Source organism: Pan troglodytes, chromosome 13 (genome assembly GCF_028858775.2).
Source record: "Pan troglodytes isolate AG18354 chromosome 13, NHGRI_mPanTro3-v2.0_pri, whole genome shotgun sequence".
Taxonomy (NCBI): Eukaryota; Metazoa; Chordata; class Mammalia; order Primates; family Hominidae; genus Pan; species Pan troglodytes.
The window spans coordinates 39263363-39276549 of record NC_072411.2 but is presented as its reverse complement, the minus strand read 5'-3'; the positions used below and the strand labels follow the sequence as shown (position 1 = coordinate 39276549).

The 13187-nt window shown below is 37.0% G+C and overlaps 1 protein-coding gene across 2 annotated transcripts in view; it reads right to left on the bottom strand.

The window, feature by feature from the left end:
* THSD7B (thrombospondin type 1 domain containing 7B) overlaps positions 1-13187 on the bottom strand; it is a 908985-nt gene that overhangs the window by 440480 nt on the left and 455318 nt on the right. For both annotated transcript variants that reach the window (XM_054679008.1, XM_009443389.3), the window contains exons 8-9: positions 7802-7993; positions 5919-6153 (exon numbers count right to left, since the gene is read on the bottom strand). In XM_054679008.1, the coding sequence (XP_054534983.1) occupies positions 5919-6153; positions 7802-7993 (427 nt within the window). The remainder of the gene's footprint in view (positions 1-5918; positions 6154-7801; positions 7994-13187) is intronic.

Below are 13187 nucleotides of genomic sequence, written 5' to 3'. Positions count from 1 at the left end.
GAGAGCCGGGGTGGCATAAGGCTTCCAACTGTTCACCTTTTTATATTGGTGAACTATGTGTCTGTTTTCCCAATCAAAATTCAGAGAGAGACAGAAAAAAAAGTCAGCAACTGTTAAAAAGTGGTTGTGCTATATAAATACATTTTCTGGCTTTGATAATGTACTATGGTTATGTAAGATGTTACAGCTGGGGGAAGCTGAGTGAAGGGTATATAGATTTCTCTGTACAATTTTTGCAAGTTGCTGTGGATCTATAATTATTTCAAAAAAAAAGGGGTTGTGTTAAGGAAGTAGGATATGAAGTGCAGGAGGAGGTGGTTGAGAACCTACTGCTTTCCACCATCAGTCCCTCTATTATTTTACTTATACAATAAAACATGTAACGCTTTGATAAAAAATAAACTAATATTAAAAGATATATACCCAGAAAAAATTGCTAATTCATTCTTATTAGTGGCATTATTATTATTAACTATCTTTAATACATATATACACACAAACCATCTATAAAATAGATTGATTCAATGAGCATAACAAGAGAAAGAAAGATGAGTGTCATTATCAGGATATAGTGTTATTTAAACAAGCTACTCTGGTAAGGAAAATTTATATCATACTTTAGTCAAGATAAGAAAACACTAAAATCATTCCTAAGTCCCTTATTAATTTTTAAGGTCTTCTAAAAATGAATTCAATTGCCATTTATTCTAACTCTTCTCCATCCTTTCCTGGTAGATAGCTGGGAATGAAAACACAACTTGAGTGATGCCAACTTCCTGTGCCCAGGAGTCACAAGGGTTCCCATATGGACCCATCCAACACTCGAACATTCACAAAACAGCCTGGAAATATTTGTGGCGCAACACTTCAAGCTTTCTATAGAGAGTTGCTAATATCTCAGGAACTTTATCCCCTTCAATTAGGAGTAGGCATTAATCTCTTTTAGGGAACTGATATTGTCAATTTTATTGACCCTTTCCTGGCATCACTCACCATAAACACTCACTGGGTAATACTTGAACTCTCCATGATATGGCCCTTTCTCTCTCTTTTTCTCTTAAGTCTGAAAGAGAGAAAGAGTATCATTCCCTCAAGGGCAAAGGTCAAGCTTAGGTTACAGTGCTATTATAGAAGAAATGAACTGTGGGCTTTCCTGGAAATGCAAGTTATTTTTGGTTTGATAAGGGCCAAATATTTTGTTGCAATGGAAATTGTCTTTTTGTCACTTCCCCTGCCAATGAGGTTTACCCTTTCCTCAGGGATTCAACTTTCTCTTCCTTTTTATCTACACATTGTCTATCCTTTCATGTATCGTCACATTTCCAATTTCCATACATTTTCTCATAGTCTTCAAAAATACAGTCTTTGGCTATTAGGAACCTAGGTTCTCCCCAACTTCTGAAAAAGGTAAAGTTGGTTTTCTGTATCACTGTATTATCACTGACATAGAAAAGACTTTTGATAACTTTTGGGGTGCTGATGCTGTGTGTGTGCACATACACGCACATGCTGTACATACACTAATTTTGAGTGCCTTGATGGTAGAATTCCATTTTATATCGTGCCTTAAAAACCCCATATTTAGCTCAGTGTAAACATTTAGTAACAGTAAGTGAATGACTGAATAGTATTCTGTGCTATCGAAGCCTGAAGACAAATAAATCCCTGGGGAATATTAGACTTATTTCTCCAGCTATTTCCGCAACAAAACTGAAGCCTTGAAACCCAGAGAAACAGATGGATTCACTTTTTAGTTAGTAAGCATACATGGCCCCTTGCCTTTTGTCAAAATTTAACTTCCTGCTTTCATGTAATACTCTGATTTTGGATTAGCAATGCTCTCCATAAAAGGGAATGAATTCCATTTCAATGAATATATTTTCCTGGACTTGCACTGGAATGTTCTATAACTCTTGTCTCTTGGCCTCACTGTAGGCTTCAGCTTTTTTTTTTTTTTTGAGACGGAGTTTCTCTCTTATTGCCCAAGCTGGAGTGTAATGTGCCATCTCAGCTCACTGCAAGCTCTGCCTCCCAGGTTCAAGCGATTCTCCTGCCTCAGCCTCCCGAGTAGCTGGGATTACAGGTGCCTGCCACCACTCCTGGATAATTTTTGTATTTTTAGTAGAGATGGGGTTTCACCATGTTGGCCAGGCTGGTCTCAAGCTCCTGACCTCAGGTGATCCACCTGCCTCGGCCTCCCAAAGTGCTGGGATTACAGGCATGAGCCACCGCGCCCAGCTAGCTTCAGCTTCTTATAAGCACTGAAATACATCACATTGAGCTACAAAGACCTGCCATTTTTTAGCTACACCTCCATAATTAGTCATCTGACCCAGGAACTGATGTATTCATCTCACTCAGCTAGATGGGGAAACCTGCCAAGCTTTTAAATGTTAAATGTTTAAATGGAGCTATTTATGGCTATATCTCACAAAATGCCAGTTGTTTTCACATTAAAAGCAGAAAGTACCTTATCAGGAACTTTGAAAGGCTTTGAGTTATGTGTTTTCAATCTTTATTATCATTATTTTTTGTACACTGCCACCGGGGAAAGAAAAGCATTGAATAGTAAAACAAAACCGAACACAACTTCAGGAAGATCCCAACAAGCTCTCACTCTGATTCAGTTGTTCCCAGCTAGCTCTCATTTTCTGATATGATCAGTTTGATTACTCGTACAATGGTAACAGTCTCACCTGTACAATTACATGGAAACCAAAACACCAACCCAGGGACACAAGAACTTGCGAGAAACTCTATGCCTCTCAGTGCAGTGGGTTTAGAGATATAACATTATTTTGAACCACACGTTCCATGGAAACATGCGTCCTTCTCTGTTTTCTGAAGGCCACTCTTTCTCTGGGATATTTTCTTCTTCCTTTCCATTTCTCTATCCCCATCCCAAAGATTTCATATATGACAGGGGATCTTTTCCCACTGCAATGACTTTCATGTGAAAAAGAGCAAAAATATATTTCTGGAGGCATAGCAAAGGATACTTTATATTGCTGATAATCTCCTTGGGTGCTTCACTGGACACTAGGTATTATTTTCTTAGCTCAATTAATCTCATTAACCTCAAGAATTTTAATTAATTTCACTAAAGTCAATGCAGGCTGCTCATGTTTAACAGGATTATTTGGAGACATACAGTCAGAATTAAAACTAGGTTGTTAAGTCTCCAGCCTCATTAACAGTACAGAAAGTCATTAGCAATGCCTTTATATTTGTGTGTGTATGTTAGGGAAAACATCTGTGCAATTGATTTTTCTGTGTTGGTAAACCACAGCAAAACTGGAGATGATTTACTGTAATAATAATATTTTAGTCTCACTTATGTACATTTTAAAACAAATGCATATTAGCTTATTATGAATTATGTTTTAAACTACAAACTTCTGTTCCTGTGATTTTTTTCTCAAATCCTCTTTAACATTTGAGTAAGCTGATGTGCTCAGAAACCTTCAGGAAACTGTGATTCAAAGTAATAATGACGATACAAGAAGAAATAGATGCTGATTTGAACATATAACTCAACTTTTTCTGTCCGAATAGCCCTTTAAAATATGATGATAATTTATGGAATTGGTATCAGTCTCAATTCTAATGCCCCTTTGCTAAAAAATAAACAAGCTACATTCACGTCCAGTGGATTTTTCCTGTCATAGTGGGTCAAAGATGAAAAGCTTTGTGGAAACGAGATCAGGCTTCAGGCATGCTAAAATTTTTCATCACTATAAAGAATAATAGTTTGCTGCATTTTATGTAGGGTTACTCCTACATCTAATCCATACTTATTATTATTTTTATATTCATTCTAATCTTTCTAAAGCAGTTGAAAATTCAGGTCATAAAAATAAACATTGTCTAGGCTTCAATCCTTCTCAGATAAAAGGAGTTCTCATGTCTGCGTAACACCTTTATAAAACTTTCAGAATTTTACCATAACCTCATGACTTAGGTTATCACCTGAAGCAGGTGATACTAAATGTTATTGTCCATATTTGTCTATAACTTCCATTGATTCACTGGTCCAATCAATCCATGTGCTGCTATGGCTACCAGGTAAGTTGAAAAATACAACTGATACAAGCTGACATTTCCAAGAACACTGCTAATAATGTAGAGTTAGGTTCTAGAGCAAAAACAGTATTTATGAGCTAAAAAGAGCAGGTCATATGTATGACATGTTCACTACTTTTCATGATAGTACCCTTTAACAAAATTTATCATGGGAGATTAAATATGTTTTTCTTGAAGCAAAAGATAAACATACACTTTCCTTGATCTTCATATCCAATCCTTGGCAAACCGATCACTCCTCTACATATAGGTTTAGCTCATTCATAAATTCCAGAAATGTTTATACTAACTACCTGCCAGATGCTGTGCTAGACTAGGGTTGGAACAAGAAAGAACACCCAATCCCAGCACTCTGGGAGCCACATTTAGGAGAAGAGAAAGGTCAAGTGTTCCAGGCTATGCTTCCCTTCAAGTCACAGTACGACTTGCAAATACACATCTTCATGTGTATTTGCAAAACCACCCGCTCATCAAATGCTCTAACACAAGCTCTGGGCAGTGTCTGCCAGTCTGCACTCTATCTGCTGCCGTAAGCAGTTCATTTCCCATAACGGAGCTTGGGTGACTTTCCTTACACATGGCCAAAGTGGCTTCCATGACAGTGTGGGTCAGGCCCAGAGCCCTTCACCGTGGTTCCCCAGATGAAATTATTCAGTGTTTCCATTGCCCATGAGAGAAACACAAATTAAATTGAATTAGGCAGAACATCAAATGTATTTTCATATTTTGCCATGGAAGGCAGGGTGTAGTCAGTAGGGACAGTACCACGGTTCAGTGCTGCCAGGATTTGTTCCAACTGCATATCTGTTTCTTCCTGAGCATCAGAATGAATCTCTCCTTTTACTTTTTCCACCAGACCTGACCCTGTCTGTGGCAACTCTCAGCTCATATGCTTAGAGTATGATGAACAGAAAATAAATGAGTTTCATTCTCCCAGCTTGAAAATTCCTGGGGAGGCACTGTATGTTGCCTAGCTTATGACACTAGACCAAAGCTGGCACCAGCTCATCCTAGTGGCCTACACCTGTGCCTGGAGTGGGGTCTCCAAATATGGCCACTGGGAATCTTTCCAGATAGACCAGTCACAAGTCTCTCTATAATGCATAGGGCCCTTCTGTTTTCTTCTTTACCAGCCTTCCCACAGGGACTTTAGGAAAACATACATCTCCTCATTTGGTCTAGTGATAAAACTCCCACAGCCAGTTCTTTAGTCAATTACTTTTTTTCCTCCAATCATTTGCAGTTGTTCTTGATCGTTTTGACATCTATATCCTAGTTTCCAAGCCCATATTTTCCTACTGTCTTTAAAAAGTTTTATATCTCCATGTACATAGAGTATAACATGCATGAGATTGTAAGCTTCTGGGGGGCATGGATTCATTAGTCTAATTAGAATGGCTGTATGGATGTATCTATTTAATGCAGGAGAGATCTGTGGAGTCTAAAGAAGAGTAAGACACAACCCTATATTTCAAAGCACAGAACCTAGCTTTATGTTGACCTCGTCTTTATGTGATTTGAGAAGAGTAAAAAATACAGAGATCAGCTCTAGAAAATTTGATTATTCAAAAGCATTCAATGTTTGTGGACACTATTCATTTTTATCCAAGAACTGATATATTAATACATGTTATAAATGCACCAGTGATATATATCATAACCATGTTTATCTTTGTTTGAGGCACATGTTTTAATCTTTAATGGTCAAACAGCAACAACAAACCCTCTTACTCTATCAGAGACCCAGAAATATCTATTGCTTGATAAATGCTTTCAACTAAAAATACTCAACATGAAATAAGCAAATGCATTTTCAGTAACAGGCTAATAAATACCTTTTGGTCATTACTTGTCCCACGTGACTCTTGACACAGAAGACTCTCCGAGTCTGAATGCCTACACCACACGTGGCTTCTCCATTCCAGCCAATGGTTGCATTAAGGGCAGTTACCAATGTGTCCTCAGAACAAGGGCCCCAAGGCGATGTCTCCCAGTGAAGCTGCATACAGGAATGGTCATTACACAAACGATGCTCTTGGAGAGCCTGACTAGGGGGACATGGCTTTCCACCTGCCAAAAATAAGAACAAAAGGTAATACATAGTGGTTGCTGTTCTTGTTTTTGTTGTTTCTGCTGCTTTAATGGTCTAGAGAGACAGCTTTGCTGACACAGCCTTCCAAAGACCTGAGCCACTGCACTGTTCTTCTCAGTCTAAGAACAGGGATTTTTGTCCCAAGCAACACCTGAGGATAATATTGTACACTCTTTTCCACTAAATAACAAGCAGCAGTCCACACTCTGTTGCCCACCACTGCAGCATGTATCTCTGAGATAAACTCCAAAGAAACCTGCTTTCCAAAAAATATTTCTATGCTTCTTATATTCATGTATTAGCCAGTTAGAATAGTCTATGACCTCGAAGTTATATTATCTTGAATGAGCACACACACACACACACCCCTTATGCAGCACGGTCTTCCTAAGAGAGGCATTATTTTTCCAAGAGAACTATTTTAAGACACCTATCCTCTATCAAGCAGTGCATTTCACTGCAATTTGAGAAATCCAGAAATATCTGTTGAAGTTTGTTTGGAGAAGAAAACCCCTCCTTAAACTCTGAAATAATACCTGACAATGTGCTATCCCCTGGCAGGAAGACCAGACATATATGCATCCATAGACTCTTGGATGAGTCAGACAATCCAATTTCATTATTGTCCTTTTCTCACATTTTTATATCCATATAAAAAGTGGTATTTATCTAAAGCATCGATCTTTGCCTACTCTTCTACACTTTAATGGTTTATTCAGTGGCCCAAATGCCCAAGATCTGTGACCTTGGTTTTGTTATTCTTGATTTTTTTCCCATTCACTCCTTCCAGAAATATAAAAGAAAAGAGAAGGAACCATCTTCACTTTAAGAATATGAAAATCTTCATTTATCTTGACCCTGGCCCCATTTCGCAGGATCAAAGAACAGAAACTTACTTAAAAAGTAGCTCCTCACAGCCAGTGGCCATGCTGTCCTGCTGTTCTAACTGAGCCATGGGCAGAAAAAGCCAAGGGAGGGCATGAAAGAAATGACGTGTGCTGGAGACAGAGACCATCACCATAAATTACAGGAACAGCTGCTCCTCTAATTTGTTCTGATGTCACCCGCTTATATTCTCATAGCACTTTTTAGCTTCATCAAAGCCATTTTCACAGCCTCCATGCTGTGCCCCCCTCCTGCAGAATGCTGGCATGACAGGATGCCAGCATGCACGGATCAGGTAGTTTGCAGAAGCTTGCAGATGTTAGTGGCAGTTCCCAGTTGAGAAGCCATGTCTCCTGATTATTAATTTGAAGCTCTTTTTACTAAACATAGTCTAATTATGTTCCCAACTGCACAAGCTATCTTTGGTTTGGGTGTGTATCAACCAAATTCTGCTTTCTTGTCTAAGAAGGGTTCTGAAAAATAACATCCATCTGATTGCCATGGCCCATACACAGGTATGTGGTAAAGCAATTCATGTAAATGGGTTAACCCAGTATAGCTAAACTAGAGAATCAAAGCAAAAAGCATAGAGGGAAATGAAACTGTTAATCTGGATTCAGGGAATAGAGATATCATCTATGTGTGACTATTTCCTCCATATAAACTTCTCTATCACCAATGAAGAAAAATGATAATAATTGAGCTAATGAATCCAAAGTGAAAACCTTTTCTGTTACTCACCTTCCCCAGCCAGTGCCAGGATAGTTCTTGACCTGGTCTGTTTCCCATCTGAGTTTTTATTTGAACAGGACTGGGAACAGGATGACCACTCCGTCCACTCGCTCAGCACACAGTCCATTCGGCAGGGAATTTCACAAGCCTTCCTCTCAGGAGGAGGGGGAACTGGGCAAAGACTCCCTGATACATCTTCTCCTACAATCAATAAGATCAAGACAGTTGGTGATTAATGCACAATCAAGGCTCACTGCTTTATCTATTACTTCAGTTTAAAGTACCCCCCCAAAAATGATAGTTTCTTCAGCCATTCACAACATTTACATCAGAAAAAACTGCCAGGAGATAATTTGGCATTTAGAAAGGTAGATACTACAGCAAAACTGCCATTTGTAATCTTTCATAGAGACAAAGTTGGCTTCTTTCAGAAACAATTTAGCCACGGATGGCTAAAGACGGACGTGGTGGATGTGATATGGACAACCATATATAACAAGTATATGCTTTTCTTCAAAACGGAAGTCAGAGCTGTCCGTTCACCTGAAAACCACAATTTATGTTGAGCCTTCTAATCTACTACATTAAAAGGAATTTTATAATTCTAGTTTTCTTTTGGGTACATTCACCTCCAAATATGCAACCTTATGCAATATTATCACACAATGACTGTTTTGTTCTCCTTTTTCATAGTGGTAAGTTATCTGAAACTAAAATGAAAATGGACCTGTGGCTAAAATTATATAACGTGTTGACATAAAGTTGACAGCCAGTCTGAAGTTCTCCCTAATACATTTACTATTCCCCCTTGAATAATCTAATGCATTGCTAAACCAAAAAATAACTATACTCAAAAATATGGCACAAACACACCAGATGTCAAGGATCCTCAATTTTGCTATTGCCTCAGTGCCTTTCTGTAAATACTATTTACAATCCTTTGATACCATATCATAGAACATGATTTTTCGGAAACTATAAAATAATGGAGTTTTATAATTAACAGATGTTAGGACTAAAGGGATAATTTCTAAGTAATGGAAAAATATTTCAAATGACTACAATGGCTAATTAAAACTCTCAGGTTATTTATTTCCTATTAGTAGAATTCAAATATTCCTCTTTTATAGATAATAACTCAACTCTTACTATTTCCCTCATTCACAGTCTCCTCATAAAAACAGAGGACACAAAGAATAGTGACATCATTTATTGTTTGAAATAACAACATAAAACATGAAATGGCAACTATAGGAGAGAGGCGGTTTTGTTTGTATGACTTTATGGCTTTGAAATTCTCTTGTCATGATCTGGCTGAAACAAAAAAATAAACGCGAAGGGGACTAGTATTTATTGAACATCTCCTTGCGCCAGGCACTGTGTTTTGCATATATCATTCAGGCTTTGCATATGTTATTGAGTCCTCACAAGAAACTCTGAATGACAAGTGTGATCCATCTCATCTCATAGATGAGGGCTCAGAGCAGAGGCTCAGAGAGGAAAGTTTGCTCATGCTTACACAGGCCTGAGCTGGGGAGCAAATCCGGACCCTCTGACTCTGAAACTTCTGCTTCTCCCATTAACCGTGCTGTGTCTAATTCCAAGGAGATGGATATTCTTTTTCTGAGGAAGTCAATAAAATAAGCTGACAGTCAGCAAGACTGCCTGAAGGAGAAGATAGTGCACAGCTAATATCTGCATTCATATTTGTAAATGAGGCCAGGCTCATTGCCCTTGAGGTACAAATAAAGCTTTTCAAGCATATTATGAGAAGTAATAGACGTTCTAGCAGATAATCAAGCTGAAAAACCAGTTCCAATAATTCTCTCTTCAGTCTCAATCTATTTCCAGGTTGAGTTCACACTGTGTGTAACATACACACACACACACACACCCCCAATACAGCACTTTCACAAGTATAGAAGCAGGCAGGCCAAACAAAAGGCCCAACCTACGTCTAATCAAAATTTAATTTTCACACTTGTGAATATTATTAACATAATCTGTGCACAAAATACTTTAAAGTTATGTCTCACAATAAACATTTTGAGGAACAAGATATTTGTAGGGGTTTTATGAATAAAAGTAAGGGGAAAGGTGGTGAGTGTTGGGTTAAAAATAGTAACATTTGTTTCATTACTGAAAAATTTCTCAGTGTTGAAAATGCCAATATATATTGTAAGTTTCCTAGAAGGTAAATGAGATGTAGTGCTTTTCATCTGTATTTGATCAAGGGCCATACTTTTGGAAGAGCATCTCTCTCTTTCTTTCAGAAATGGTACTTTTATGAGTATGCTTTGAGAAAATTCTACGTTAAAGAATTATGAAATTGTTAACTACTATTTGATGAGTAAATACTATGTCCAAGGCATATGATGGGATAAAAATAGATGGGCTCACTGTTACTTATCTTTCTAGAGCTCATGATTAATGATGAAGATGAGCTATTAACACATAAAAGTAAAACCAAGGCCAAAAGTAAATGTCAAGTTGCAACTGCGTGATTCAAACATAAAATATTTTAGTGATTCAGTGGATTGGCATGGTTCCCTCCAATAATGGAAATAAAAGGGCTGAGAATTTGTGGCAAGGATGGAGGGTATTTCAGGCGTTGGAAGGATCAGCAAAGGTTAGGTAGGAAAATACGAGGTATCTGGAAGATAGTTAATACTGAAGGTGCATGATGAGAAGAGAAAGACTATCTTGGAGGAGTTATTTGACATCAAATTCCAAATGATCCAGACTGAAACATAAGTTTTATTGTATCTCTGCCTTCCTTAAATTCCCAGTTACTCAGGTTTCCCATGACCCAAATTTACCATCTTCCCTGTCATTACGTTCATTGTTCTCAGTATTCATTTCAGGTGCTCAAATACTTTTTAAAATCTCAGCTTTTTTATAAGCTGATATACCTATTTCCTCAGTGAACTTTAATGTCAATACTCCCACCAACACCAACCTTTTGGTAGTTTGGCTATACAGGCTAATTCAGAAAAGGGAACAAATAGATCAGAACTTTAGGGAAGCAAAACTAATAGTCATAAGCATCCTGTAATTCCTGTGGGAGTTATTTTAAAAGAAATCTTGAAAAAAAAAACCAGCTGCACAGTGAGGTTTCAGCTGCAATGTGTCTAGCCAGACTCAATTAAGTGTATTAAGGTGAATTGTAGCTACCAACATTTAGTCACTTAAGGACATCACTTAACATTTTTGAACGTCAATTATTTCATTTGTAGGAATCAAATAATGATGTTTACCTTTTAGAGCTATTCTAAGGATTAGGATTCATTTATTCAACATACATATCAAGGTGTCTAACACATGGTGAGCTCTCAATATAGGGGAACCTTAAAAATGTCATTGCAAAGACATATACCACAAAAAATGGTCTTCATCTGAAATCTAGATATTTATGTCACAGCCATGAAAAGCACTTGCTTTACTATTCATATTTGTGTACAAATGACAATCAACAGTTTCATAGATTGGTTTACATAAAATATTTAAAAACTTATAATTATACAGATCCTTTTATTGACATGGTTGGCTAATCTAAACCATCTAAGAGCCAAAAATAAAGCACTTGAGCCTAAATAACCTCATCTGCCCATATACATTGGTATAATTATCTTCCCATTGTGCAGACAGAACCCATCTCAGAAGAGGAACATTTATGCTTTCCTGTTTTTAATTTCTTGGATGGATCAATGAGACCATGGAAATCTCAGGCAAGCATGGAAAATAAAGCCCTACATAGTTCAGAAGCTTAGCCATTAAAAGTGATTTTCACAAGCTCGGATAATCTAATGTCATAATAAAATGGAATATATTTAAGAGGGAAATTGAATTCATCTTTCAAAAAGACTCTGTAAAATTATTCCCAGCACTCAACAGGCTCCCTGGGATCAATAACAGCAAACTCCCTGTTCTCTCCTCATGGAATAGACTTATTTAAACCCGTTATGCTTCTGGAAAAATGGAAAATGGTGCTGCTTTGACCGTGTCACTTGGGATTTTGAAAAATAATTTAATGTGATGAAATTCACATAACATAAAATTAACTGTTTTAAAGTAAACATTTCGGTGGCATTTAGCACATTCACAATGGTTACAAAATATTTTAATCACTCCAAAGTAAAGCCCCATACGCATTGAGCAGTTTCTGTTACCTCTTCCCCGCAGCCTCTGGAAACTGCCAATTTACATTCTTTCTGTCTCTATGAATTTACTTATTCTGAATATTTTATATATATTTGTGATCTTTTGCATCTGGCTTCTTTAAGCATAGTATTTTGGAAGCACATTCACCTTACAGCATGTTTCAGAACTTCATTCCATTTTACGAATGAACAATATTCCATTGTATGTATATACTGAAATGTGTTTATTCATCTGTCGATAGACATTTGGGCTGTTCCCATATTTTGGTTATTATGAATACTACTGCTATGAATATGCATGTGCATATACTTGTTTGAATACCTGTTTCTACTTATTTGGGATATACATCTAGGAGTGGAATTCTGGAGTCACATTTATCACTCAATTTTGCTCGCTGGTGATTCTGGGGACTGTGGCATAGATAGCCAGATGAATAGGCTCTGGCTACAGTTCACACTACTCTTCTAATACCTGCCCATTCCCAGCAGAATCAAAAGCACTTGGACACAACAAAGATTCTTAACATATGAATATACTCAAGATCATTTAAGAATGTTTCTTTTTTTCAGTTCAAATGTATATACCAATTAAAAATAAAATATAAATAGCAGTTATATTTCATAAAAATAAACAAACAGCATAGTCTATAATTCTTATTTTCTGACCCTAGAGTACAGGTGTCCAAAGAGAGAAAGAAAAAAATAAAGATATGAACAAAGTACCAAGAAAAAGAAAATAAAAAAAATCTAGACAACCATGAATCCACAGTGTAATTTGAAAAGTAGACCAACATTTTGTTATGATACAAACTTCAAACTACCTTACTCGTCCAAAAATAATGCATACTGGGTACTTTATTGATATTTCCTCTTGTATGCTATTACACTATGGAAAATAATGAAACAGTTATGGAAAATACTCTACATGTCATAAAATTTTATGTCCTATTTAAATCTAAGAAAAGAATGCCAATAAACCTTGATTAAATGCTTGCCCACAGCTGAGTAAGATATCAACAGAGTAAGTAGCAAATTTAGTGGAACTCATATGCTTTTAATTCCATTTTTAAAATCTAAATATTATGTCCTCAAAAGCAAGTAGCCCCTGGCCACTTCTGGATTGAGACCCTAACCAGCTAAGGAAATGTTTATATTCAGAATCAATAAAATATGGAACAAAAGCTAAGGGCAAAACAGAAGCTATGAACAACATCCTAATATTGCTAACAACACAA